The sequence below is a fragment of the Zeus faber genome (genome assembly GCF_960531495.2).
Source record: "Zeus faber genome assembly, chromosome: 14".
Classification (NCBI taxonomy): Eukaryota; Metazoa; Chordata; class Actinopteri; order Zeiformes; family Zeidae; genus Zeus; species Zeus faber.
In genome coordinates this window covers 26,836,065-26,860,964 of record NC_137200.1, presented here as the reverse complement: position 1 = coordinate 26,860,964, position 24,900 = coordinate 26,836,065, and the positions used below count along the sequence as shown (strand labels likewise).

Genomic DNA, 24,900 nt, shown 5'->3' with positions numbered 1-24,900 from the left:
AACTACAACTGTGGCCCTCGGCCTCTGTGTGGAGCGAGTAACAGCTCATGATTAATTTAACCCTTTGTTTGTCGAGTCACAGCCACACACACAGCCACACACAGACACACACAGACACACACAGACACACACAGACACACACAGACACACAGCCACACACACAATTTGAGAGTCATCAGTTCTCACTTACGTTGCATGCAGTGCCCTGAAACACGAGGAAGTGCTCACTTCCTCAAGATAAAAATAGATGTTACCTCTTTGAGTCAATTGACAAACCAAACCCTTAAACCTCTAAACATTAAGCGTGCCCCACACAATCCCTTACAGCTCGGTTTTTTTTACAAGCCTGGGCGAGGCGGCGAGTGAGAATGTGCGCGGGGGGGGGGGGGCACGCTGGGTGGCGTCGGACAGCGAGACGGCTCCTGCTTCGCGGCTCAAATCAAGCCCCAGAGAGGAGTCAGAAAGCAGAAGTGATGAGTGGACTACGAGATACAAACAAAGTCAGGGACGGGAAAATGCTGCTCGTCTGCTTCACAAGGAAAACGACAACAACCGCACCGGGGGGCGGGGGTGGGTGCCCGCCACGGGTTGGAGGCATTTTCCGTGAGGAGTAAATCTAGAGTCTCCCTGAGAATGGGACCAGGATGGTTTGACCCAGCTGTACGCGGAGGACCCCCCCTGCCCCCCACCACGGTGGGGACCACCTCTGTGGAGGAGCAGTCATCTGGGTCCGCGGGAGGAGCGGATGGGTAAGGCGCTCATTGTAAGGCTGTCCATCTTCCCCCTCCACCTCCATCACCGTGGCTACGCACCATCTGGGGCCCGCGGCAGCTTTTCGTCCGCCTGCCGGAGGGGCCAGAGCTGCAGGGGCCAACACGGAGCCAACACAATGCCGTCGCCATTATTCACCACGTCAGCAGCTCCCCGGGTCAGATTAATGACCATTTAACGCTCTGCAATATGGGTTCCTTTACTATCACATCCACACAGATGTCATGGTCTTTGGCTCATTATTATTATTATTGTTAATAATATTTATAATTTAAACAACAAAACGGCGTACCGATCGATATGTTGAGGTCTGAGGCTGGATTCTATATGCATGTAGAAATTATTTTTTTTCCCCCCATCTTGTACATACATTCTTGTTCTCATTGGACTATGCATCGTTTTATATTTTCTATTGGTTTGGTTTTTTTTAATATCTGTCTTTAGTTTTCTCCGGAGCATGCAAACGAGCAACAAATCCAAACAAAGACTTAAAATCGTTGACTCTTTTCATCGGGGACCTTAAAATTTTTATTATTTTTTTTAAATTAAAAAATAAAAAAATAATAAAGGTTTGATGATCCCGGCTGTGAGATCCGGTCAAACTCCACAACTGTAATGTATTAGAACATGCATCGGCAGGCCATATCAAGCATCCATCTCTGAAAAGAGATTTACCGTCATTGCTTTTATTTGAGACATGGTGTTTTCGTACTCCCTCTGTAGCGACTGGACCCGCGCTGAGATAAGCCCTGCTCTTTCTGCTGACAGGTATGCAGGCATCTTGTCGGGACACGCTGAAACACAACGTTGCACTTCGACAGGGAGCCCCGAGGGGGGTAAAAAAAAAACAAAAAAAACACCGGGCAAGACTTGACATTGTGTAGTTTTTCGGCTCTCACTGCGCTCACATTAAGAGCCGCGAGCACCTGGGCGATCCTGACGAACGGCCTTGTGGCCGCGCGGGATCTCAGAAAACTCAAACTTCTTCCCCACCATTTGTTCCACAGTAAGTTTGTAGAAAAGCCGTTCAACCCTTTTTAAAATCACTGGGATGGCGCCAGGTGAGCGGTGGGTTTGCTCTTCGGGGCATCGTGGTTTTTAAACTGGCCTTCCTGACAGCTGTTATGATGTTTGTATCTGTGTGTACTGCTGAGAGACGGCACCGTAGACATGGGCTGGATGAGGTGGACAAAATAAACATTAAAAAAAATACTAATAATAATGACATTTCTAATGAATACCTTCAATACCTTGAATATTGGTGCTGTCATAAGATACTGTATTTGGGCCCAACACTTAATTTCTGCCAGAGCAGAAAAGAAAATCTGATCACTTCACTGTATTCCCAACGCGGCCTTCAAGAACGCATTCCACCACACCACAACAGTAAGATAACCAAAAGCCCAGACGAAATCTCAAAAAGTCTCATCACATTACATCGATGTCATGTTGAGCCCCAATGGAATTACAAGTGGATTTCTACACCAGAAGACCCAAGCCGCAAAACGATAAATAAGCCGCACACCAGAAACAACCTCCTGCGTAAGGCTTATTGCGGTTTTGCTTAACAGAAAATAGGGGCATCCTGGTGTCTCATGTGTCTCAGATTTCAGCTACGTGTAGAAAATAAATGAAGTGAAAACAAGACATGAAATGTATAGGTCGCTGCGTTGCCAACATTGCGAAACATTTGCAGTTGCTCCTTCAAGAGTAATACTCAATCTTTAACCAGGTGCATTCATGGCTCTTCCCCGCGATCCCAACCAAATACATCAACTCTTAACAAAGATAAACGGTAGGAATCAGGCTGCAAGCAGGAGGATGGGGTAAATTGCGGAAATTAAAATGGAACCGGAATGGCATGCCGAGATCCAAAAACAGTCTCCATAGAGACGTCACTGTGACCTCGCGCCGGCGTCGCAGTTGAAGTGCGTGATGGCGTCTTTGGCTCTGGGTGTTTGTCAAACGAGGGGTAGGGTGGGGGGGATGCGGCACACGGGGGCGCGCCGGGATATTGGCCTGAACATCTGGCCGGGGCGATATTCTAGTCGTTAGCATCCTCTCCAAGGTCAGGTCATCGGCCCAGAGGCCTCGCGCCGCCCCGTGGGAAAACAAACAGATTGTGGATAAACTGCCGGCGCTGCACGGCAAACGAACACCTCGGTGCGAGCGGCCCACACACACACACACACACACACACACACACACACACACACACACACACACACACACACACACACGAGTGGCCGCACTCGCATTTAGGTGCCACCGCTCAAAATCAAAAAAGAAAACGGGAAAAAATGTTGTTCTGATGACGCGCGGCCTTATACCGGCCACGAAGACGCCTGGTGGTTGACGGTGAGGTGTATCGTCAACCGGAGCTCATGATTGCTGCGCCCAACTACGGCGACCGCTAAGTGCGGCGGCGGGTTAAGACATTGGTGTTTCTAAAACTTCACAAGTGCAAACACAGATGTGCCCCCCCCCCCCCCAAAAAAACCCTCCAACTCTCATAGTGCTGCTTGTAGCAAGAAACTGTGGCGTACAGCTGGTGATACTGTGACAAATGTGCTTATTGTCAGTCGCTTTGGACAAAAGCGCTTGCCAAATGACTTAACGTAATGAAACGTAATGTCATGTGATGCAATGTTTGTTTGGGTGTTTTGTGTTTCCTCCAAACAGCCAAAAGGCCCAGAGGAGGTGATCTGGGAAAGCCTGCAGCCCTGTGAAATAGTATATCTATTGATTGGCGGCTCTGTTGAAGTGTCTCACTCTCGGGCCGCCTGCAGCTTTATACTGCGGAGCGGCCGCTCGTGACTGAGGACACGACGTCAGGCGTTAATGTTCGGGAGGACACTTCACAGGGAAATAGGGAAAGGGGGCTGCACCTCCTAAGTTTTTAATAGTCTGGGTGATTTAAACCCTTGAGAAAAACTCAAGTGAAAAACAGTGTCAAAGGGAAAAAATAGAGACGGCCTTCTGACAGGACTGAAATACCTCTCTTTCTGGTTATGACCAACATGAAGCGTTATGGATAGAATTTGTCATGAGCGCTGCCAGGGAACGACGGAGAGCTGTACAGGCTTGTTTTGAAACAACGTGGTTATTGATGGATGCAGTTCAGATGAAAACATCTAACTGATTGGCCATGGAGCCCGACAGTCCAGAAATAGTGCACACCGACATCCTGTCTGTCTGCCTTTCAATGTGAACTTTTAACACTTTTTTTTTTTTTTTTTTTTTTTTTTTTTTTTTTACAAAAGGGATATAGAAAACGGTTAAACCCTTGTATAATGTTTCAATGTACTAATGTATAACTGGTGAATACTGTTTTGGCCAGAAATGCCACCACTTCTATAAAAGCCACCTCAAAATTGTGAGATATGCATATCTAACCTCTTGAAATTGTTTCAAATGATCATGTCAGTGACTATTTCAGTTTTTTTGTACACAGAGACGGATTTCCCTTGATGTTACTCCACTCGTTTTCATTACAAAGAACAACATGCACTCATTATCCATCGAGCCGACCATGATGGACATAATGTTATATTATTATTTTTTATTTGCTGGCATATTTTTATCTATATAAATATATATAGGGCACCATAAAGCACCAGGTTTTGTTGTCCAGAATAACCCGCTCCGCTGACTGCGGTGTGAACAGTTTAAAGGCAGATTTCACGTCATGAACTCGCGTGACTGCAAACCTGGTGCAGCGTCGGCCCTGGGAGCCTTCCGATGATGCTGCTTCCAACCGACGGTCTTCCCTGGCTGGCACAGGGGGTTTGTGACCACGCTATGTCTCCATCCCATCAGCATCGCCTCTCTTTCAACCTGTGCATCTTCTCTTTCTTCAGAGGATGATTTTCTTTACCCCGAATCATGATCAACACTTCCTCCGTCTAAGATTAGAGCGAGGGCTTTGGTGGCTGAAAAATTATGCTCACGTCCGTCTTTCTAACAACTGTATCTGAGTGAGTAAATGGTGAGTCAGACCTTTTTATGTCAGTGTGTTGCCCCTCTCAGACGGAAACAGAGTCGGTACCCACAAGGCAGACCTGCATCGGTCTCAGGTTATGTCTGAGGCATTGGTAAGCTTTTTGAAGGCAGCAGCCTACCTTTAGTTCAAATAAAAGGGGACGGCCATTATGGTCTTTGAGTGAGTGAGTCTCTCTTCATAAATGCCTGTTCTCCCTTGTGGTCAAAACTGTCCGGAGCATCAAAATGGGGTGCAAGGCGCTTATAGACATAAACGAAAACATTGAGATGATGTCAAGATGATGACGTCAAGATGATGACGTCAAGATGATGTCAAGAACATCGAGATGATGTCAAAATGATGACGTCAAGATGATGTCAAGAGCTTCGAGATGATTGCACACTGACGTTGACATCAAGATCAATGTCAATATTGCTCTTGAATCTTACTTATTCTGTCTAGAAGTTTGTGACCCCAAATTAGGCAAAGTCACCTGGGCTCAGGCTGAAACAAGTACGTTAAACAAGCCTTTTGGTGATGATGAACTCCTACATTTGGGTCAAATCTGACCAACATAATATTAAAAGAGAAAAACCACAACAACTAAGATATATATTTTTTTAATGATGATCTATAAATGCACAATCTGGGACATAACATTATACAACAGACTTTGTTGATATGTCAGCTCTTGAAACCAAACAGATCACCAAAACTCAAACTCAGCCCTGCCTCATCACCTCACTTCATAGGAAACATGATGAGTCTGCTAAGGCAGCATCTCACTTCCTTCAGTATCACAGAGCATTACTTTGCAAGAGTGTGTGTGTGTGTGTGTGTGTCTGTGTGTTAAAAACAGAAAAAAGCTCAAAATAAATGGCTTGCTGCAGCAGACTATTGATAGGTTATTTAAAGTCGATGATGAATTGATGATGTAACAATGGGGGGAGGACCAAAAGTGATTGGGATGAAAATCAATGAAGAATAGATGTAGTGAGTTTAAATAGAATAGTTATATCAGAAATCGGAAAGAATACCCAAAATGAATGAAGCGGCCGTGATGCTGAAGAACACGAAAATTGTAAACTCGCTACCCAATATATGATCACTCAATTCGTAAATGTGACAAGAGTTTCAAATGGGGATTTTATAAATGCAGCACAAATTCTAAAGGAGAGACAGTTGAGCGCAGTCTCAATAAGGCATAGTTCAGAGTTAGAGCACCAGGGATACTTAACAGTGCTATAAACCCTGATGTAGGTGAAAGCAGGCCTGCTGAGTGGAGCCATACACATGATGCATTGACTTGTCCATTGAGGAAACATAATGCAGGAGGGGTTGATCATTTTGCAGGTTGGCACATCACATACAGTATGTTGGAGGACTGGAGCAGCAAGTACATCTTTTGTCTTGGTGCACCAAAGACAAATACAGTATGTGTGTGTGTATATATATATATATATATATATATATATATATATATATATATATATATACCGCTGGCATACCACATGCAAATCGTATGCAATTTAGTATTCGATATTAGTATAATCATTCCTTGGTTAATTCACATTCTGCTCCACTTGCCCAGTGCCCCATTCCAAATCAATAGACTGGTGTGCAGCCGCTCCTCTGGGTGCGCCTGGCGCCTCATCCAGTCTCAGGGTGGCAAATGAAAAACACCCTCGTACAGTAGATTACTAGATTATACAGTGCACACCGCTGGCGCTGCAGAGATAACAGCACGGGCCAGCAGTTAAAAAAAGGCGCATTTGAGCGGTATTGTGGAGAATTTTTCTCAGTCAATTCAATGATGCGCCTTGTTGGTGCATCATTGAATTGAAGACCACAAAGCAGAAACTGAAACAAAAAGCGTGCATGGATGCATGCTGGGTCCACGTAAAGCACATTGCATGTTATTGTTGTTATTATTATTATTATTATTATTATTATTGTGGTTTTAATATAATTATTATATCTAAGATGTTTATCTAATTATGTATTTATTTATTTATTTCTTTATTTATTTTACTCTCATAAGAACCACCAGCTCTGATGGCTCATTGTGGTTCCAGCACCGACCCACCTGCTTGCGTGGTATCCGTCAGATCGCAGCTCCCTCCCGGGTACTCCCTCAGCTTCCTCCCGCTGAGGTTCAGGATCCCGGAGCACACCGCGTCGTCCAGGGCTCGGTCCAGGCTGCGGGTTGTGTGGTGCTGCTGCTGAGCCCCCAGGCTCCATTGGGGTCCGCTGGAGTAGTGCTGGCTTTGTAGAGCCGTCACGGCGCCCACACCTCCCTGACCAGACGCCATTTTCGCAAAGAAATTACTCTTACGATAATAACAGCGGCGGATCCTCCGCGCATGCGCACGCGGGGCCGGGTCGGGGTGGGGGAGGATGGAGGGCTGGTGGATGTGGGTGGGGTACGGTGGCCATTTTAGACCGGTGGCCATCATTTCTTTCACCTGCAAAAGTCAATTTAGGGACCTGTTATCCTTGAGGGGGACAATCAGCTCTGCATACCATGCAGTATGCATTTATTTACACGGGGCTTCGAGAATAAGTTTGCTGCGTTTACCGTTTAACCGCGATGCTTCCCGAACCAATATGCCCGAGTTAAAGCGGTAATCTGCAAGGTTATTTTGTTCAAAAAAAAAAAAAATGCCCGCCTTTTTTTTTTTCTTCTCATTCACACCTTTTCTCAGAACCAGCCTTTGGACGTGTGTCACTCATGCGCCCCCCACCCGCACATGGCCTTCCATGGCTTGTGGCGGGGTCCGCCTCTCCCGGCGGCGCTGCAGGGATCCTGTCAGTAGGCGGCGCTAAAAAAAAAAAAAAAAAAACCCTCCTCCGCCGCCTTTCGGGGAGAGGGTGAAACAAGCCGGTCGGAAGAAGGCGTAGTACTTTCGAGAAAAATGAAAAAAAAAAAAAAAAAATAAGACGGCCGACCCCTAAAATCACTTGAAGGATTTCTAACCGAGGCGTGTTGGCTTTCCCGGGTCAAGTAGCCGAATTTGCCATCGTCCGCGGCGGCGTACGAGGGAGTCGCCGCCCTCCCGCCCAATTCTCTCTTCGCCGCCCGGTCCATCAACGTCGGTTTCTCGTGTTTCTGTCGCTTTGGGGGGCGTCCTTCGATGGGGCTGGGCAACGTACCCTAAAAACCTGTTGTAGGGCATATGAAGCCGTGGTTGGTTTTTCAATTTTTATTATCGCTCACTTTGGATGCATCAATCAATTTTTTTCTCTACAGATGAAGGACCGGAGTCGTAAGGCCAGCTGCCGTTCGGATCGACTTTCCAAAATTTGCACGTGTATTGGCTTCGGATTGCCTTTCTACTTCATACATTTGCATCCACTGTAATCGGAAGTCACACCCTATAAAATGCGGTGGAGGAAATTAGTTGAAGATTAAGACTTCATCGCGTCACCCCAAACTGATTTTTTTGGAAGGTGAGGCGATTCGAGGCGAGGCTCTTTTATCTATTTATTCTGTTTTATTTTGTTCTACCTATGAACGAAAGGGACAATATACAGACATTCAGGTATTCAAAATAGCAGATTTAAATGACAGGAATACATGTGATAAACATAAAGTGAAAATATCAAAAAGACAATTACATTAAAAAAAAAGAAGCAGGGGTACACATATACACACAAATAAATATATTCAGTCAGAGGTTTCAGGGGAATAAAAAAGTTCCATTATGTTTCAGCAGCGTATCGCTTTTTTTGTTGTTTAGGAAACCGAGTCATTCAAGCAGAGAACGCAGCTCAAGGAGAGGAGGAGGTGAGATCTCAGGTCGCCATTGAAGAAAACGTCCCCTTGTGAATAAAAAAAACAGACCTGTCCTATGGAATATTGAAATGAATCAGAGAAATAGTTTCTGTATTATGTTTACAAAAGCTACGAGAGATATCTGTAAACTTAGCAATAAGACAGTCGGCAGGGTATGTTTTATGTTTTTTTTTTTGTTTTTTGTTTTTTACATTTAGCAGACGCTTTTATCCAAAGCGACTTACAATTATTCAAACACCGATGGACGCAGCCATCAGGAGCAATTAGGGGTTAAGTGTCTTGCTCAAGGACACTACAGCATGCTTGCCTCTAGCTACAGTTTGAGTCTTTCTTTGAAAGGTGTGGGAATATGTTCGTTGTTACACATTATATCTGTTCGTTTAATCCCATCGTCAGTGAAGGCTGTGTTATATTATTATCACCATAACTTTAGTGGCTTTTCACAAGTTACATGAATCATTTTGAAATAGCACGAGTTAAAGAATGAAATTCCCTGAAAGGAATCAGAAAACTGTGTACAGATATAAACCGTGCATACAGCGGGACAGCATATTACCAAATTCATCAAAGAGATTGAGAATACAATTCATATCCCTTTGGAACCATTTGAGGGAAGAACAAGGATTTGTTTCTGAGATGTATGTCGCAGTTGTTCCAGAGAAACGTTTTGTGAGGTGAGAAATTGTGGAATAAAAAACAGCTTCCAGGCTAGAAGGGCTTGCTGATAGCCTGGGAACCAGGCCAACCTGCAGCTCATGTTTCATTTGCTCTGCAGAATACGTCTAGCCACCCTCCCATTCAAACAGCTTTCCACCCGACCTTGCCAGGGCCGGGGCCAATCACAAGCGTTTATCTAAAATGGGGCGGGTTTGATACCATGACGATGCGGAGGAGAGCCGTTGAAGCACCTTACCAAGATGGCCGCCGCTGACGGGAAAGGGTCCGTTGAAGCCATTATCGCCGTTGACGCTCCTTACCAAGATGGCTGCCGCCCACGTGGCACGCTCTGATGAATCCGTTATCGCCGTCGACGCACCCGACCAAGATGGCAAAAGAAAAGAAAGACCTCCAGGTTTTGTTGAAAATGTGATTTTGGATGAAATACCAGATTTGAATCAGGATTTTTAATCAGGACTCTTTTTCAACCAGTCAACCTTAATGGGTATTCATTGTATCAACGAGATCCACGACATCAAGACCCCCTCCTGCTTTACTATGACAAAGTATACATTGCTTAAGCTTACGTCATTTATTCTTCCAAATAAAACCTCGAAAAAATTATATTTGCTTCAGTGGCTGTGGAATAGTTTACAAACAAAGATGAAGATGGATTCACCAAATGAGTGTCCTGTGCATTTGAGAGAACTCTACCAAGGATGGACAAATCCCTTTGAAGCCAAATGTTGAAAAAGGTATTTTTTTTTATTTTTTTTTTAGTCTGGGTGAGAAATTTTTTTCGTGATAATAGGCGGAACGCTTTATAGGATAACGCTTTTAGGATAGACCTAAAACCAATCACAGAGTTGGATAGACCTACAACAAATCAGAGCACTGGAAAGACCTACAACCAATCAGAGCACTGGATAGTCCTACAATCAATCAGAGCGTTGGAAAGACCTACAACCAATCAGAGCGTTGGATCAACCTACAACCAATCAGAGCATTGGAAAGACCTACAACCAATCAGAGCGTTTGTTAGACCTACAACCAATCAGAGCATTGGATAGACCTACAACCAATCAAAGCATTGGATAGACCTACAACCAATCAAAGCATTGGATAGACCTACAACCAATCAAAGCATTGGATAGACCTACAACCAATCAGAGCATTGGAAAGACCTACAACCAATCAGAGCATTGGATAGACCTAAAACCAATCAGAGAGTTTGATAAACCTACAACCAATCAGAGCATTGGAAAGACCTACAGCCGATCAGAGCGTTGGATAGACCTACAACCAATCAGAACATTGGATGGACCTACAACCAATCAGAGAGTTTGATAGACCTTAAACCAATCAGAACATTGGATAGACCTACAACCAATCAGAGCATTGGAAAGACCTACAGCCGGTCAGAGCGTTGGATAGACCTACAACCAATCAGAACATTGGAAAGACCTACAACCAATCAGAACATTGGATAGACCTACAACCAATCAGAGAGTTTGATAGACCTTAAACCAATCAGAACATTGGATAGACCTACAACCAATCAGAGAGTTTGATAGACCTTAAACCAATCAGAACATTGGATAGACCTACAACCAATCAGAGTGTTTGATAGACCTACAACCAATCAGAGCTTTGACGTGTGACGTAGTCCTTTCCTCCATCTGTTTGCATATACTAAGGCCAATGAGGCCAAGATTTTATGATCTATTGTTCAAATAATGATAGAACGACAATTATCTATTAATAAAAGATCTCCACTGGGTTTAAGGATAAGAGATAAAATTGAGGCGAGAACTTCTTTCACCTGTTTCCCGTGTGTGACGTCACCTGACAGCAGACGACGCTATTTGGTGACGTCAGCAGAGTCCTGCATCAGGCCGAGGGCCTACCAATTATTTCCTTTTTAGTGGATCAATGATTGACAGTTTCAGATACACATGATATTAAATCGGCACGCATTAGTACATATACACTCACGTGTATATGTTTGAGTGTCGTAATAAATACGTTGTAAGCGTCATAATATAGAAAATAGGACGAGTGTGTGCTCGCGCGCCCCCTAGCGACCTCTGGTGGAAATGCTAGCTCCGCGGTAGCACGTTAGCATGTTGTAGCTGGACAATCCGCTCTCGTCGTAACAAAAAATGGTGAACCGACAACACAGCAAACACTGTAAGTCACAGATCGTCTTGTGCGTGGAGCTCTAGGCATGCGAGCACGGCTCCTAGCCGCTGATTTATAAAAATAAAAATAAAAATAAAAAATAAAGCGTGCCCTTGTACCGTTATATTTTACAGTGTAGTTAGCGAATGCTAATTCTGGGCTGGTTTGTTTTCACTCGGGGGAGATTGAGAGGGTTTACGTGGTTGCTGAATGATAATTTAAAACCACCGTGTCTGTGCTTAATCCCAACTAAGGGGCAGACCTCAGGTAGTTTGGTTCCTTGTTCTTAATGTTAGCTAACTAGTGCCGGGCCCGGCCTTCTAACCACGGAATCCAGCTAACCAGCGCAGTTGTAACCAGTCCACTATCTGGCAGCGCTCTGCGGGCTGCGGTTATGACCAGCTCACTATCTGGCAATGTTTATCCACCTGGATTAATCCGTCACTAACACACTGCGAATGGATGAATGCAGACAACACTTGGTTTCCTTCTGGTGCCGAACCCTCCACTTTGTTTTACAAAGTTCCATCACAGTTCCGTTACAGCAGTGCTGTGAATGTAGCTATAGTTTCATATATATATATATATATATATATATATATATAGTATTATTATGATGTTCTAGATTTAGAATATCTATCAGGACCTGTTTATTTGGCCAAGTACATTTGTCTTGGTAAGAAATGGTGCATTGTAGTGCAGACAGACGAATCACATAAAAATAATGCAAATAAATAAAAACAATATACAAAATGTGCTCTATTCACCAGATAAAGAAAGGGGCATAGTGGCAGTAAGGGTGCAAGTATTGACCGAGTGTAAATATACAAATAGTTGGATCTTTCTGTATATGACGAATAATGTGTATACAACAGTATGGACATGGCTTATAACAGACTGGTATTTATCTAACCTTTAGAATGAAGTACACATTTTCAGACTCCTACTTTGCACTATATTTACACCGATCAGCCGCAACATTAAAACCAGTGACAGGTGAAGTGAATAAACTGGATCGTCTGGTTCCAATGGCACCTGTCAAGGGGTGGGATGTATGAGGCAGCAAGTGAACAGTCAGTTGTTGAAGTTGATGTGTTGAAGGAGCGTAAGGAGCTGAGCCACTTTGACAAGGAGCACATAGTGATGCTGGACGACTGGGTCAGAGCATCCCCACAACCACAGGTCTTGTGGGTGTTCCCGCCATGCAGTGGTTACTACCGACCAAAAGTGCTCCAAGGAAGGACAACCGGTGAACCGGTCGACAGCGTTGTCATTGATGCACGTGGGGAGTGAAGTCCCGCCCGTCTGGTCCGATCCCATAGAAGAGCTACTGTCGCACAAATTACTGAAAAAGTGAATGTTGCTATGATAGAAAGGTGTCAGAACACACAGTGCATCACAGCTTGCTGAGTATGGGAGCGCTCAGAGTGACCATGCTGACCCCTGTCCACCACCCAAAGCTCCTACAATGAGCGTCAGAACTGGACCATGGAGCAATGGAAGAAGGTGTCCCATTCTGATGGATCAGTTTTCTTCTACATCATGCGGATGCGCGGGGTTAGGGTCCGATCCGATGGAGCATCTGTGGGATGTGCCAGAACAACAAGCCCGATCCACGGGGGCCCCACCTCCCAACTTCCAGGACTTAAAGGATCTGCTGCCGACGTCTTGGGACCAGATGCCACAGGACACCTTCAGAGTCTGGTGGAGTCCATGCCTCCACGGGTCAAGCTGTTTTGGCAACACAAGGGGGAGCTGCACAATATTAGTGTTATTAGTGGTGGTTTCAATGTTGTGGCTGATCAGTGTATATTGTTACTATAAAGCATGTGGTCTTATGAGGCCAGTTCAGACTGTACTGTGATTAAGGGCCTAGAAAAACTTGATTTAACTTCAGTGATCAATAAATGGATTTCAATTACAGTTTATCTCAAAATGTATAATCCACTTTTTTTTTTTTTAAGATTCAACTTATTGTCATTGCAAAGAGTACAAGTACTGAGGCAACAAAATGCATTTCTCTGCATTTTACCCATCCTAGTAACTGACGTATCTAGGAGCAGTGGGCTGCCATATTCAGTGCCATATTCAGTAGGTTGGATGCAGATATGCACGCATAGGGGAGCCTAGTGGGGAGCCTAGTTTGCATTTCAGTCCAATGGCATTCAAAGCACCATGGATAATTATGTATAATCCCTTGAAATATGTGCTTTTACTTTGATGGCCAGTCTTATAATTTTAAACCACAATACAGTGACAAGCTCTTGCAAATCAAGCAGACAATGCAGGGGAAGACTTGAGAGCCAGCTGGCAGGAGAAGCCACGTCCGCTCAGTGTATGTCGTTTGAAGCGGTTTTTGGTGCTCCTGCCAAACAATGCGTGTCCATGCTCACGAGACAAGAAGGTTGCTTTTAAAAGTGGGTAACTTCACAGAAACTCAGAAATAAACAAAAAAAGTAAATTGTTGTAACTCGTTGGCCAAGTTAAGATTGACAGATTATATCTATGTGAGAAGTCAGGGTAACCAAATGTTTTGTTACCTTTATAGATTTGCCACGCTATCTTCTGAATGTCTCAGTGATGGAAGTGGAATTGATTATGTGCACTGAAGACATGTGTTGAGATGTTTCCCATTTGCTTTATACCTTTAATCTTTCTTCTGCAGTTATACAAAATAAATAATGGTGCCATGTTTCATCCCATCTTTAATTATTATGGTTGATGAGAGATGTAATAAGCTGTTCAAGTTTTAATTAATTTTACTTCATAGGAAGTATGTTTTCAAAGACAAGCATACATACATGCATAGATACTTACATACATACATACATAGATGCATGCATACATAGATGCATGCATACATAGATGCATGCATACATATACATGCATGCATACATACATACTTTTATGTTATGAACCAATATTGCTTAAATCATTCTAGGTAATTGTTCTTCATTTTAAAATAATCTGTCTATTTCATTTTATTCTTTGTAGTGTAATCATGGCAGATAGGAGGGGAAAACCTGTGAGTGCTGTAAAAAAGAAGGAACAAGAAGAGCTTAAAAAGAAGGTAAGTGAGATTGTATTAGTTAGCAGTACTAGTTGTCATAGTAACCAATACAGCCCCCATGGAACCTCTTGAAGGCTCCCGCCATGACTATACCAATACAACAAATTGAAAACACAAACTGATGCTTGAACTTAAATTATCCGTCAGTTCTTTGTACACGTATATTAATTCATTTCCGTTTCAAAAAGGTACTTTCTTGTTTGGGCTGATAAATAGTCTATATTTCATTTTGTCTAGGAGCAAGAAAAAGCAGCCGAGGTTTTTGAAGAATTCCTCTCGTCGTTTGAAAGCAGCAACAAAAGCGGGGTGAAAACCTTTGTGCGCGGAGGGATCGTGAACGCCACTAAAGGTTTGTCGCAAGGACGTCCTGCCGCCCCGTCACACGGCGAGGCCACCTCCCCCCGCCGACGGCGCCCCTGGAGCCCCGGTGGCTTTTGTCGGTAAGGTATTTCCGTTCATGTACTGAAGCGTTTGCCCGGCATCTCCGCAGAGGAGGAGTCGGCCGAGGTCAACAGGAACAAGCTGTACCGACCGGCGTCCAAGTTGAGTCCCGCCGCCCAGCCGCCGCTGCCGCCACCGCCGCCGCCCGCAGTGCAGTCTGCCGACTTCAGGAGGCCGGTGAGTTGCTCCCTCTTCCTCTCTCCGCCGCCTCCCGCGGTTGTTTGCCACTTACGCCGCGCGGCGCGGTTCGCCAAGGACGCGGTTTCCAACGAGGTCCTGCCGTCAACCAAAATGGCCGCCTGTCTGATCCACAGCTGTTTAAAAGGAAGACGGAGGAGAAGAAGAAGAGCAATCTCGAGCTCTTCAAAGAAGAACTTAAACTGTGAGTCTCTCGAGGCTGGGGGGGATGGGGGGGGGGGTATAAAATGCATTCTTCGTCACTTTCGGGAGGGGCTCGCGTTTCTTTAACGCGCGGGCACCGTTCTTTACCGACAGAATACAGGAGGAGCGCGAGGAACGCCACAAGAGGAAGATCAATGACCCCGAAGGTGGAGGAGGGTATGGAGACCTGGACACGCCCTCATCCAGGCGGTCGAGTAAGAGTCATTATCCATGAGCTTCCGTTGGTACCGTAAGGGTGGTTTATGCCAGGCTTTTAGGCCTTTTCCCGCAATTGTACAAACACCACACCACACGCGCCTCTCGTGCCCGCGTGGGCCAAAACAACGCCGTGTTGAAAGTACCGTTTTCTAACTCGGTCTCACTTCCTCTAATCCCGTCCCCCCGACTGACGGGGGGCTGTTTGTTGGGGGTGTTTACTTCCGTCTTCTTCCCCCTCACAGCGTTTTACGATGACTTGACGATGCCAATCACCACCAACCTCTACATCAGCTGCATAAGCCCAAAGGTGAAGCAACATATCTGGTTGGATTTTGGGGGGGCCGGGTTCGGCAACGGTTTGGATTCACGGTTTCCTGCTTCCAACCTTGTCCCTCTTTAGATGAATGAAGAGATGCTCTGCAAAGAGTTTGGTAAATACGGTCCGCTGGCCAGCGTGAAGATCATGTGGCCCCGGACGGACGAGGAGCGCTGCAGGACGACCAACCGAGCGTTCGTGGCCTTCATGACCAGGAGGGACGCGGAGAGAGCCCTCGCCGCGCTGGACGGTAACGTCGCCTCACCGGCTTTGGAGAGAGAGAAAAAAAGAAAAAAAACCCTGGCTCTCACTTATGAGACGCACGCGGAACCGATTTGTGCGGACGCAAATGTATGTTTTACGCATGCGCTGTGTATGTGTTATGTGCATTTTCCTTTTGCGGGAGTTTTTTTTTTTGTTGTTTTTTGTTTCCCCTCATCCAAACGGAACGCACGCACGTTGAGTCTAAAGGCCGCTTTCTCCGGCGTTCCCGAATCTGTAAATGAAAGATGAACGGATTGGCGGAGCCCGTCGAAGGAATACGGATGCCGTCTCGCAGCGTTTGTGTCGTGAGTGCTGGTCGTCGCCATGAGCTCACGACGTCCGCGTGTGTTGCTTCGCTCCAGGTAAGACCGTCATGGGATTTGAAATGAAGCTGGGCTGGGGGAAACCGGCTCGCATTCCGCCCCAGCCGCTCTACACGCCGATAGGGCTGAGGGCGGCACCGCCGCCCCCGTCGGGCCTGCCCTTCAACGCTCAGCCCCGGGATCGCCTCCGCAACGACTTCACCAAACCGATGGGGAGGTCCAAGTCGGACTTTGACAAGGTACGACTCTCCCGGCGCTCTCGGCATGTCTGCATGTGTGCCCCGGTCCCTGCGGTTGCGCCAGAGAGTTTAACGACAAAGCGGGTGTGAAGGGATCGGCGGCGCTCGTCGTGCTGCCTTGTCGTCCATCAAAGGGATTCTCCGGGGTTTTTGGGAAATTTCACAGGAGCCAGGGTGGTCGATCCCCTCTGCAGACTCACGTTGCGCTCACGCAGTTGGCAGGCAGCGCCTCGCTATCTCGACGCTGGACACCCGGGGATTACATTTTTATCGACCTTCCGCTCTGAATCCGGGCAAACTCAACAGGAAGCCAATTTTCCCAAAAACTGGAGCATCCCTTTAATGACTTAACAATAGGGTACGGAGTCAGATAGACTATAAAATAATGTTTGAGGCTGTGGAGTGCGCCTCTCCCACATTTATTAAGCGATGATTGCTCGTCCCTATCAACCATCCCCTAATTCTACAATGTATGACTTCTCTTGTTGCCGAACCAAATAAACTCAATATAAGGGGTTGACTCATTAAAAACAAAACGCCTTGAATTGACATAGAATAAGCTGTAGTACAGGGGTGTCAAACACAATTTAGTTCACAGGACTGGTCAAAATGCGACTAGATAAGCAGCACTGCCTGCTGAGATGCTTTTTCGGGCTCTTGAAGTGTTTGGTTTTCTGAACAAGATTGAGACCAGCTGTATGTGTCTCATTGCAGAAATGTAGACAATAACGGAAAGTGAATATTTTAATGAAAATATATACAGGGTTCGTACCAGGCGCTTGAAGTGCTCGAATTTTCTGTCTTCAGAAGTGAAGCACTGGAATACCTTGAAAATAGCTCCTTTATGTGCAGAAGTGCTTGGCAAGTCCTTGAAAAAAACGCGATTCATTTGATTGACCTGTGATATTCACGCTGGTTTTTATTTTTCCAGAATGGCGTTTACGACATAGATTATGCCAGGGAAATGACAATTGAATCCAGCACGGCTGTAAAAAGACACTTATAATAGTAGACGACAATGAGGTTAATAATATACAGTTAGTATACTACCGTAATATAAATAGACAATGAGATTACGATTATATTGTATTTTAATTAATAAAGATCAGTATCACACTGAAAATGGATTATATTTGTTTCACGCGAAGCCCTTGAAAATGAAAACGTAAGTGCTTAAAAAAAGTCCTGGAAAGTCCTTGAGCTTCATTTTGTAACGCCAGAATGAACCCTGTATATATTTGCCGCGGGCTGGATTGGACCTCTCGGCAGGCCGAATCCAGCATGCGGGCCACGTCGTTGACACCCCTGCTCCAGTGTGTGTGTGTGTGTGTGTGTGTGTGTGTGTGTGTGTGTGTGTATATATATATCTCTCTCTCTTAATGCATGTGCTTGGTTCAAAGTGAATTGAAGTGAACTCAGTAAGGCAGTATGCCATTGAAATGTCACTGCAGATTTAAAGAAGGGGGAACATCCCCCCAGACGGTGTACGTAGCGCAGCAGTGTGTCACCTCACCCCCGTTTCAATGACTGATTGCTATCGTTGTTTTCTATGCTGTATGTATCCTGCAGTGTTTCATCTGTACAAATACTCACCTCTCCATATCTTCTACTATTTGATTTGACTTCACAAACAGACTCTGTCCGAAGCCGTAGTCAAAGTGGTTATCCCAACCGAAAGGTACACGCACTCTTATCTCCTCACTACTGACTGAGCAGTTGTTGTCGCCCTGGTGTTGTAGGACGGGGCCATGGCGCACCGTCACCGTCCCTCTGTCCTCGCACGCGCGTCGCCGTCGAGGCGGCAGCCCCGGCCCTAAGAGCCGCCGCCGCGTTTGGCCGCGCGCCAAAAGCTTAAAACCTCACCGACAAAAAAATGTCCGGGGGCCTGAGCGGGCGCCCGAGCGGGCGCCGAGCGACGTCGGGGCGACGCGGCCCGGGCAGCGTCCGTGGCTGAGGGCTGTGGGCTCTGACGTGACATTCCCCAGGTGCCCATGGCCTCGCAGTAACATAGTTCATGTGGACGTCTTTTAATTTGTTTTTACCGCCTTATCAATAAACGCTTTTAGTTATTCATTATTATGTCAACATCAAGGCACTGTCATGATGGGAAGCGTATGGATATGAAGTCTGAAGGCTGTGATTTTTGCCTAATATCAGTCGTCGACCGTCCCCCCGCCCCCCTCCCGGTGGCTGAGACACTGCAGACGGATACAGCTAGAAGGCTGATAGTTTTGGTTTTTTTTTGGACCGGTGCCGGTTGTAGAGGGAGGGCGCTGTCATTCGAGTCACCTATTAACCGACGTACCCCATCGGGTGTCACAACAACGAGAAATAGGAACGCTACAGTCACGTGAATAGATCTCTAAACGCGAACCGTGTGCTGTGCTTTCAACGATAAGATTCACTCGCTCCACTCGTCCCGATCAATAAAAAATAAAAAAAATAAAACGAAAAATGGCCGCAGTTAATCGACTACGGTCGATATCGTAATGAATGCAAATCTGGCCGGGCCAAAAGTAACAGTGACCTGGATGTTCACTTTCTAGGGTTAAATCATTTTTTTCCCTACTTTTTTTTATTTTTTCCCCCCCTTCGGAAAATAAATGAAACGCGCTCAAAACGTCTGATTTGGCCAGATAGTCATCGCGGCCTGAGCTTCCCTTTCAGCCTGAGCTGATCCGTGGAAATGTCCCCGTACTGCAGCTCAAGTTCTTTTCGTCTTCAGGGCGATTTCCAAACCGGTCGCGACAGAATTGACGGTGCACGGTTTGACCGTACCGAACAAATACCCAAAACCAGCGGCCAAAGCAGGTGTTTCCTGTGCCTTTAACCCGTGTGAAATGGTTATTAGTTGTTTCTTATTACGTCTTATTATTATTATTATTATTATTATTTATATTAGTGCCGACTGAGGCACGCTGAGTGCTTTGGCATGACCCCGGGTCTGACCTCCTCTCCTCTTGTCCAACAGGAATCTAATAGTCCTTATTCACAGGATGATAGAGTTTGTGGTGCGTGAAGGACCAATGTTTGAAGCCATAATAATGAGCAAGGAAAAAAACAATCCAGATTTCAGGTGAGACCCGCCGCGCGTCACGACTGAGATTGAAATTCAACTTCTCTGTGCATCCTCGGTGGTGGCGGCACTTGCGTGCATTTAGCGTAATGGGAATGCTAGGATAATCAAACACGCCGCAGGTGGCAGACTTGACCCGTGCTCCCGCTTGTTACTTTTCCATCACCACAGGTTCCTGTTTGACAACAAAAGCCAGGACCATGTGTACTACCGCTGGAAGCTCTTCTCCATCCTCCAGGTGGGTCCCGTGCAGCCACACCCACCCCACCCCTCTGCTACCGCTTCTTCTGTTGTCCGTTGGGACGGCGAGCGTTTTTATTGAATCGGCATATCGCGTCTGGGACCCCGGTCTGAGAAAATGTTGGTGGTTGATGTCATTGAGACCCCGCCCGGGGATGAATAAAGTCTTTGTTTTAGTTCAAACCTCCATCCCCGTCTCTACTAAAGTTCGGGGAGATGACCGTGAAACTAGGATCAAAGCTGTCATCACTGTACGTTCTCTAACGGTGCTGACGCCTCGTCCACCCGGTCATGTTGAAGTTTATGAGCTATCTATCTATTTATTTATTTATTTATGCGTTTGTTTGTTTATTTATTTATGAGGTTTTTGTTTTTTTAATTTGCCTGTTTATTTTATTTATTTATCTGTTTATTATTTATTTATCTTTGAGTTATAAATTTTTTTTTTAAATTGTTTATTTGTTTATTTATTTTTATCAATTTATTTATTTTATCATTTACTAATGAAATCAAAATGATGAATCATTAATTTATTAATCATTTTGCTGTGGACCCCATGGAACCTCTTGAAGGCTCCCGCCATGTCTATACGTTTCGGCCACAGTAGTCGATCAGAGCGGGTCTCGGTCTCGGTGGACCCCTCACGCTGCTTTCCGTCTCTGGTGGGACTCGCTCGGGGGGCGCTTTGCTTTCGCTGCCGTAACGGTTGTTCCTCTGCCACCGCCGCCGCTCGCAGGGGGAGTCGCCCAACGAGTGGAGGACCGCAGACTTCCGCATGTTCCGCAGAGGCTCCATATGGAGGCCGCCCGTCCTCAACCCTTACTCCAAGCGGGACGAGGCGAGGGCGGAGCAGGACGGCCCGGCGCCGCAGGAGGAGGAGGAGCTGAAGAGGGGGCAGCTCAAAGCCGAGTGCGTTCACGCCGCCGCGTCGCTTTCCCAACGTTTCGGCGAGGAGGGCCGCGCGGACCTGACCGAGGGATTTGTGCCGTGTTTCTGTCCCCAGGCACAGGCAGAGGCTGGAGGCCCTGCTGAGGGAGCTGACGCCCCGGCAGGAGGACGTGGCCGACGCCATGGTGTTCTGCCTGGAGAGGGCGGAGGCCGCGGAGGAGGTGGTGGGACACATCTCAGAGTCGCTGTCCATGCTGCACACGCCCCTGCAGAAGAAGGTTATTTCCACAGCGCATGTTTTTAATTTCCACGGCACGGCGCCGACGCAAACATTACGGCATTTGAGACGATGCCGCATCAAGGTGGTTGGTCGTATCTACAGAGCTTGTGTTGGATTATCCCTCTTAGACTGTCGCCACCTGCCAATGATAAAAAAAAATAATAATAATAATAAAAAAGCTGGTTTGTTGTTGTCTGGATTTCATATTTTTAGGGTTGTTCCCCTGGAAACACCTCACATGATGACTACATTATGTTTTATCGTCTCACTTCCTACAGATTTCGAGGCTGTACCTGGTGTCGGACATTCTGCACAACTCGTGCGCCAAAGTCGCCGGCGCATCTTATTACCGCAAATAGTAAGACATTCCTGAGACGTTCCTGAGTTCAGCGTCGCGCTCCTCAGAAAAGAAAACCGTCAAACCGCTCTCTCTGTCCGTTTATCTGCTGTCGCTCCAGAGCTTCTGTCCGTCTCTCTCCGCAGCTTTGAAACAAAGCTGCCTCAGATATTCGGAGACCTCAACGCGGCCTACAAAAACATCCAAGCCAGGCTCCAAGCCGAACAGTTTAAGGTGATGTTAAATATTATTATGGTCTGTTCTATGCAGAGCATAAGCGAAAAAATGCTGTACATTCACTTTTTTTTTTTTTCTCTCTCTCCCTGTTTCCCGTCTCCACAGCAAAAGGTCATGGGTTGTTTCAGGGCGTGGGAGGACTGGGCCATATACCCGGAGCCCTATCTCATCCAGCTCCAGAATGTCTTCCTGGGCTTCGTCAAAACGGCAGAAGAGCTGACGGAGAAGGAAGAGGTGAGCCGGGGGTCTGGGCGGCTCTTCCTGGCGAGAGGCCGGTCCGACCTGGCAAGTGGAATATACGGGCGCTCCCCGCACCTCACGCCGCTCTCGTCCCGCTCCCAGGAGGCGTCGCCGGATCTGGACGGCGCGCCGCTGGATGGGACGCCGCTGGACGGGCCGCTGGAGGGGGCGCTGTTGGGCAGAGCCGCCATGGACGACCTGGACGGCTGCCCGCTGGGCTGGGACTCTCTGGACGGCGTCCCCGTCGACGACATCGACGGGGTTCCGCTGGGAGCCGCCATAGATGACATCGATGGAATGCCTCGTAGGTCCTCCTCTGGACGCTTATGTAGATGAGGGGGGAGTGTTGACATCACCAGATGGGGGCACCAGCTGGCGTTGTGACAAGCATAAACAGTGGAAAGAGCGTTTTCCCATGATAATGGTCATTATTTATCTTTATTTTATTTATTTTTTTATGAACCTTTATCGGTCCCACAACGGGGAGATTTGCAATTTCTCTGCGTTTACCCTCCTGGTATCTGACGTGTCTAGGAGCAGTGGGCCGCCGTGTAGAGGCGCCCGGGGAGCAGCTAGGGGGGGTTGGAGCGTCTTGCCTCAAGGACACATCAGCACGCCACCATGAGGAGCCGGGGGATCGAACCGGCCACCTCACTAGACGACCCGCTCTGCCTCCTGAGCCACTGCCCCCATAATTATAATGATTATTATTAACAGACAGCGGTCGTTGTTGACAAATAACCGACTGCTGATTTCCGCCACTGGCTGATCAGAATGGAGTATTACTTGATAACTTGATGTCTTAGTGATGTCAGAAAGCTAAGATGTCATGTCTCCATGCGACTCCGTAGCCTAAATGAAGGATGGTGACCTACAAATATTATTCCAAAATATTGGTGGTATTTGGAAAACACAGTAGAGTCGGCGTCATTACGGCCGCCGGAAAAGCGCCTCAAGCCTGCTCCTTCGGACCCATTCTATGTTGTTTACTTTTTTTTATTTTGACGTAGTGGATGACGGCAGTGCTCCCTTCTCTCGAGTGGCTGTGTCCAAATGGGAGAAGATGGGCGACGCCGAAGAGTTCTCCAAAGGTATTGTGAGCACGTCGCATCAGAGTAACTCCTCCTCCTCATCCCGTCCGTCTCAAAGGGCCTTTCTCCAGATTCACGGTGCCACTTTTTCCCCTCCAGCCAACACCGAGTCCAAGTGGGACGCGGTGGCGCGGCGCGACGGCGGAGACGACGCCAACGCCAACGCGAGGTAAGGCTCATCCGGGGATCCCCGCGTCGCACTGGTGCTTTCGCTAGGGCCGACGAGACGGACGGGGGGAAAAAAGGTTGTCGTCCCCCCCCCCCCCAGTCATCGCTCATCCCTCTGTTCCGCAGCTCCAACCATCAGGAGAAGGGGCGGCACTCGGAGAGCGACAGCAGCGACGACTCCTCCACCCTATCCAAATACGACGGCTCGGACTTTGAGACCTCCCTCAGAAGCTTCCAGATGTCGGAAGGCAAGAGGAAAAGGCTGAGAGACCTGGAGGCACGTGTCGTTTTGAACATCCCCGAGCCGCCTCAGAGTCGGCGGCGGCGGCGTTCGAGGGGCCTGGCTGTGATCCGTCGCGGCGGAGAACCTCAGGCCCCCCCCCCTTTTTTTATTTTATTTTATTTTTTTAACCGCAGTGTCTTTCTTGCCTTTGAGTCGTTCGCCGTTTCTCCCGACGCAGGTGAAGGTGATGAAGATTCAGGACGAGTTGGAATCCGGTAAAAGGAGCAAGAAATCTGGAATGACCATCCCACAGCAGGTGGAGCACTACAGGAAAAAGCTGCTACAAAAGGTGAGGTTTCCGGTGACCGCGACGTATTAGTACCTGCTCCGCCGTTACGTCGCGCTTCTGATGGGGTTCCCCCCGGCCTCGCACCGTGCGCGCAGTCTATATTTACGGGGCCTGCACGCGGGCGACGGCAGCCCTTCCGTTTTAAAAGGAAGCGCCTCGATAAACATAAGGGAAGCGGGAACCTCGCGGAGCGGCGCTGGCACGATAACGCAGGCCGCCCTTTAAATCCCCGTTGTTCGGTTTGCCCCAGGAGTTCGACAACGACGACGAGGAGCCGGCCGAGCCGCCGGCCCCGAAGCCCAAAAGCCGATCGAAGGAGGAGAGGAGGGACAAAGAGAAGAGCAAACGGAGCGAGGACGGCGACAGGAGAGGGAGGAGTGCGGACGCCGACGAGCAGGGCCCGAGGTGCAGGAGCGTCTCCCCTCCGAGGCAAGTGAACCCGACGGTCGCACGTCTCGCCTTGAATTCGAGGCCTTCCGGAAAATTTACCCCGACTCTCTGCCCCCCCCCCGTTTCCACAGGGCGAGGTCCCCCAAGTGGTCCAGGCGCTCGAGGTCCCCGTCTCCCGACAGAAGAGTGGCGCGGAGGTCCAGGTCCCGGTCGCCTCACCGCTCCCACAAGAAAGCCAAGAAGAGCAAACACTAGCCCCCGGCCCCGGGGGCTCAGCCAGTGCTTTACACAGCCAACGTGCACCACACTCGGCCTCCTCCTCGTTTCGTTTCCACCTCGACCCCACTTCACGCCCGACGACTCGGCCCCCCGCCCCGCGTCCTGACTTCTGCGGCCACGATTCGGCACATTTTTGTACAAAGAAGTTTGAAACACTGCGATGACTTATATTTTTGTTTTAATGTTTTGTTTTTAAAAGTTGGTGCGCAGGATGCTGCCGCCAGTCTGTGACCCAAAAATAAATGACTTCCTGGTGACGAGTGTCGGTCTCCCCCACCTTGTTTCGGGGGGGGGGGGTTTGGTTCGTGGGGTCCGAAGCCCCTCTGCACGGAGCTTCGTTCGGCGTCCGGGCGAGAGCGCGAGTCGATTCGCTTTTCCCGACTTTCCGGGTGAAGGCCTAACGCGTTTCTGCAAATCTTAAGTCACGGCTCTAGCTCGCTGTGTTATTATAAAAAGAAAAAT

At 47.5% G+C, this 24,900-nt stretch overlaps 2 protein-coding genes across 2 annotated transcripts in view; one reads left to right on the top strand and one right to left on the bottom strand.

The window, feature by feature from the left end:
• lrch2 (leucine-rich repeats and calponin homology (CH) domain containing 2) overlaps positions 1–7,091 on the bottom strand; it is a 34,742-nt gene extending 27,651 nt beyond the window's left edge. The window contains exon 1 of the mRNA XM_080014019.1: positions 6,840–7,091. Coding sequence (XP_079870145.1) covers positions 6,840–7,065 — 226 coding nt within the window. The 5' untranslated portion in view covers positions 7,066–7,091. The remainder of the gene's footprint in view (positions 1–6,839) is intronic.
• A 4,211-nt stretch (positions 7,092–11,302) lies between these two features.
• LOC307239729 (U2 snRNP-associated SURP motif-containing protein) lies at positions 11,303–24,685 on the top strand. The gene is made up of 24 exons (XM_080013270.1): positions 11,303–11,396; positions 14,382–14,457; positions 14,695–14,806; positions 14,948–15,075; positions 15,213–15,280; positions 15,394–15,494; positions 15,741–15,805; positions 15,899–16,064; positions 16,441–16,640; positions 18,275–18,318; positions 19,612–19,716; positions 19,888–19,954; positions 20,693–20,865; positions 20,960–21,122; positions 21,403–21,482; positions 21,608–21,695; positions 21,804–21,932; positions 22,041–22,242; positions 22,949–23,029; positions 23,129–23,198; positions 23,324–23,474; positions 23,659–23,769; positions 24,020–24,198; positions 24,291–24,685. Exons 2-24 carry the CDS (start codon positions 14,389–14,391, stop codon positions 24,412–24,414), a joined length of 2,676 nt encoding a protein of 891 aa, XP_079869396.1. The 5' UTR covers positions 11,303–11,396; positions 14,382–14,388; the 3' UTR covers positions 24,415–24,685.
• Positions 24,686–24,900: the final 215 nt, after the last annotated feature.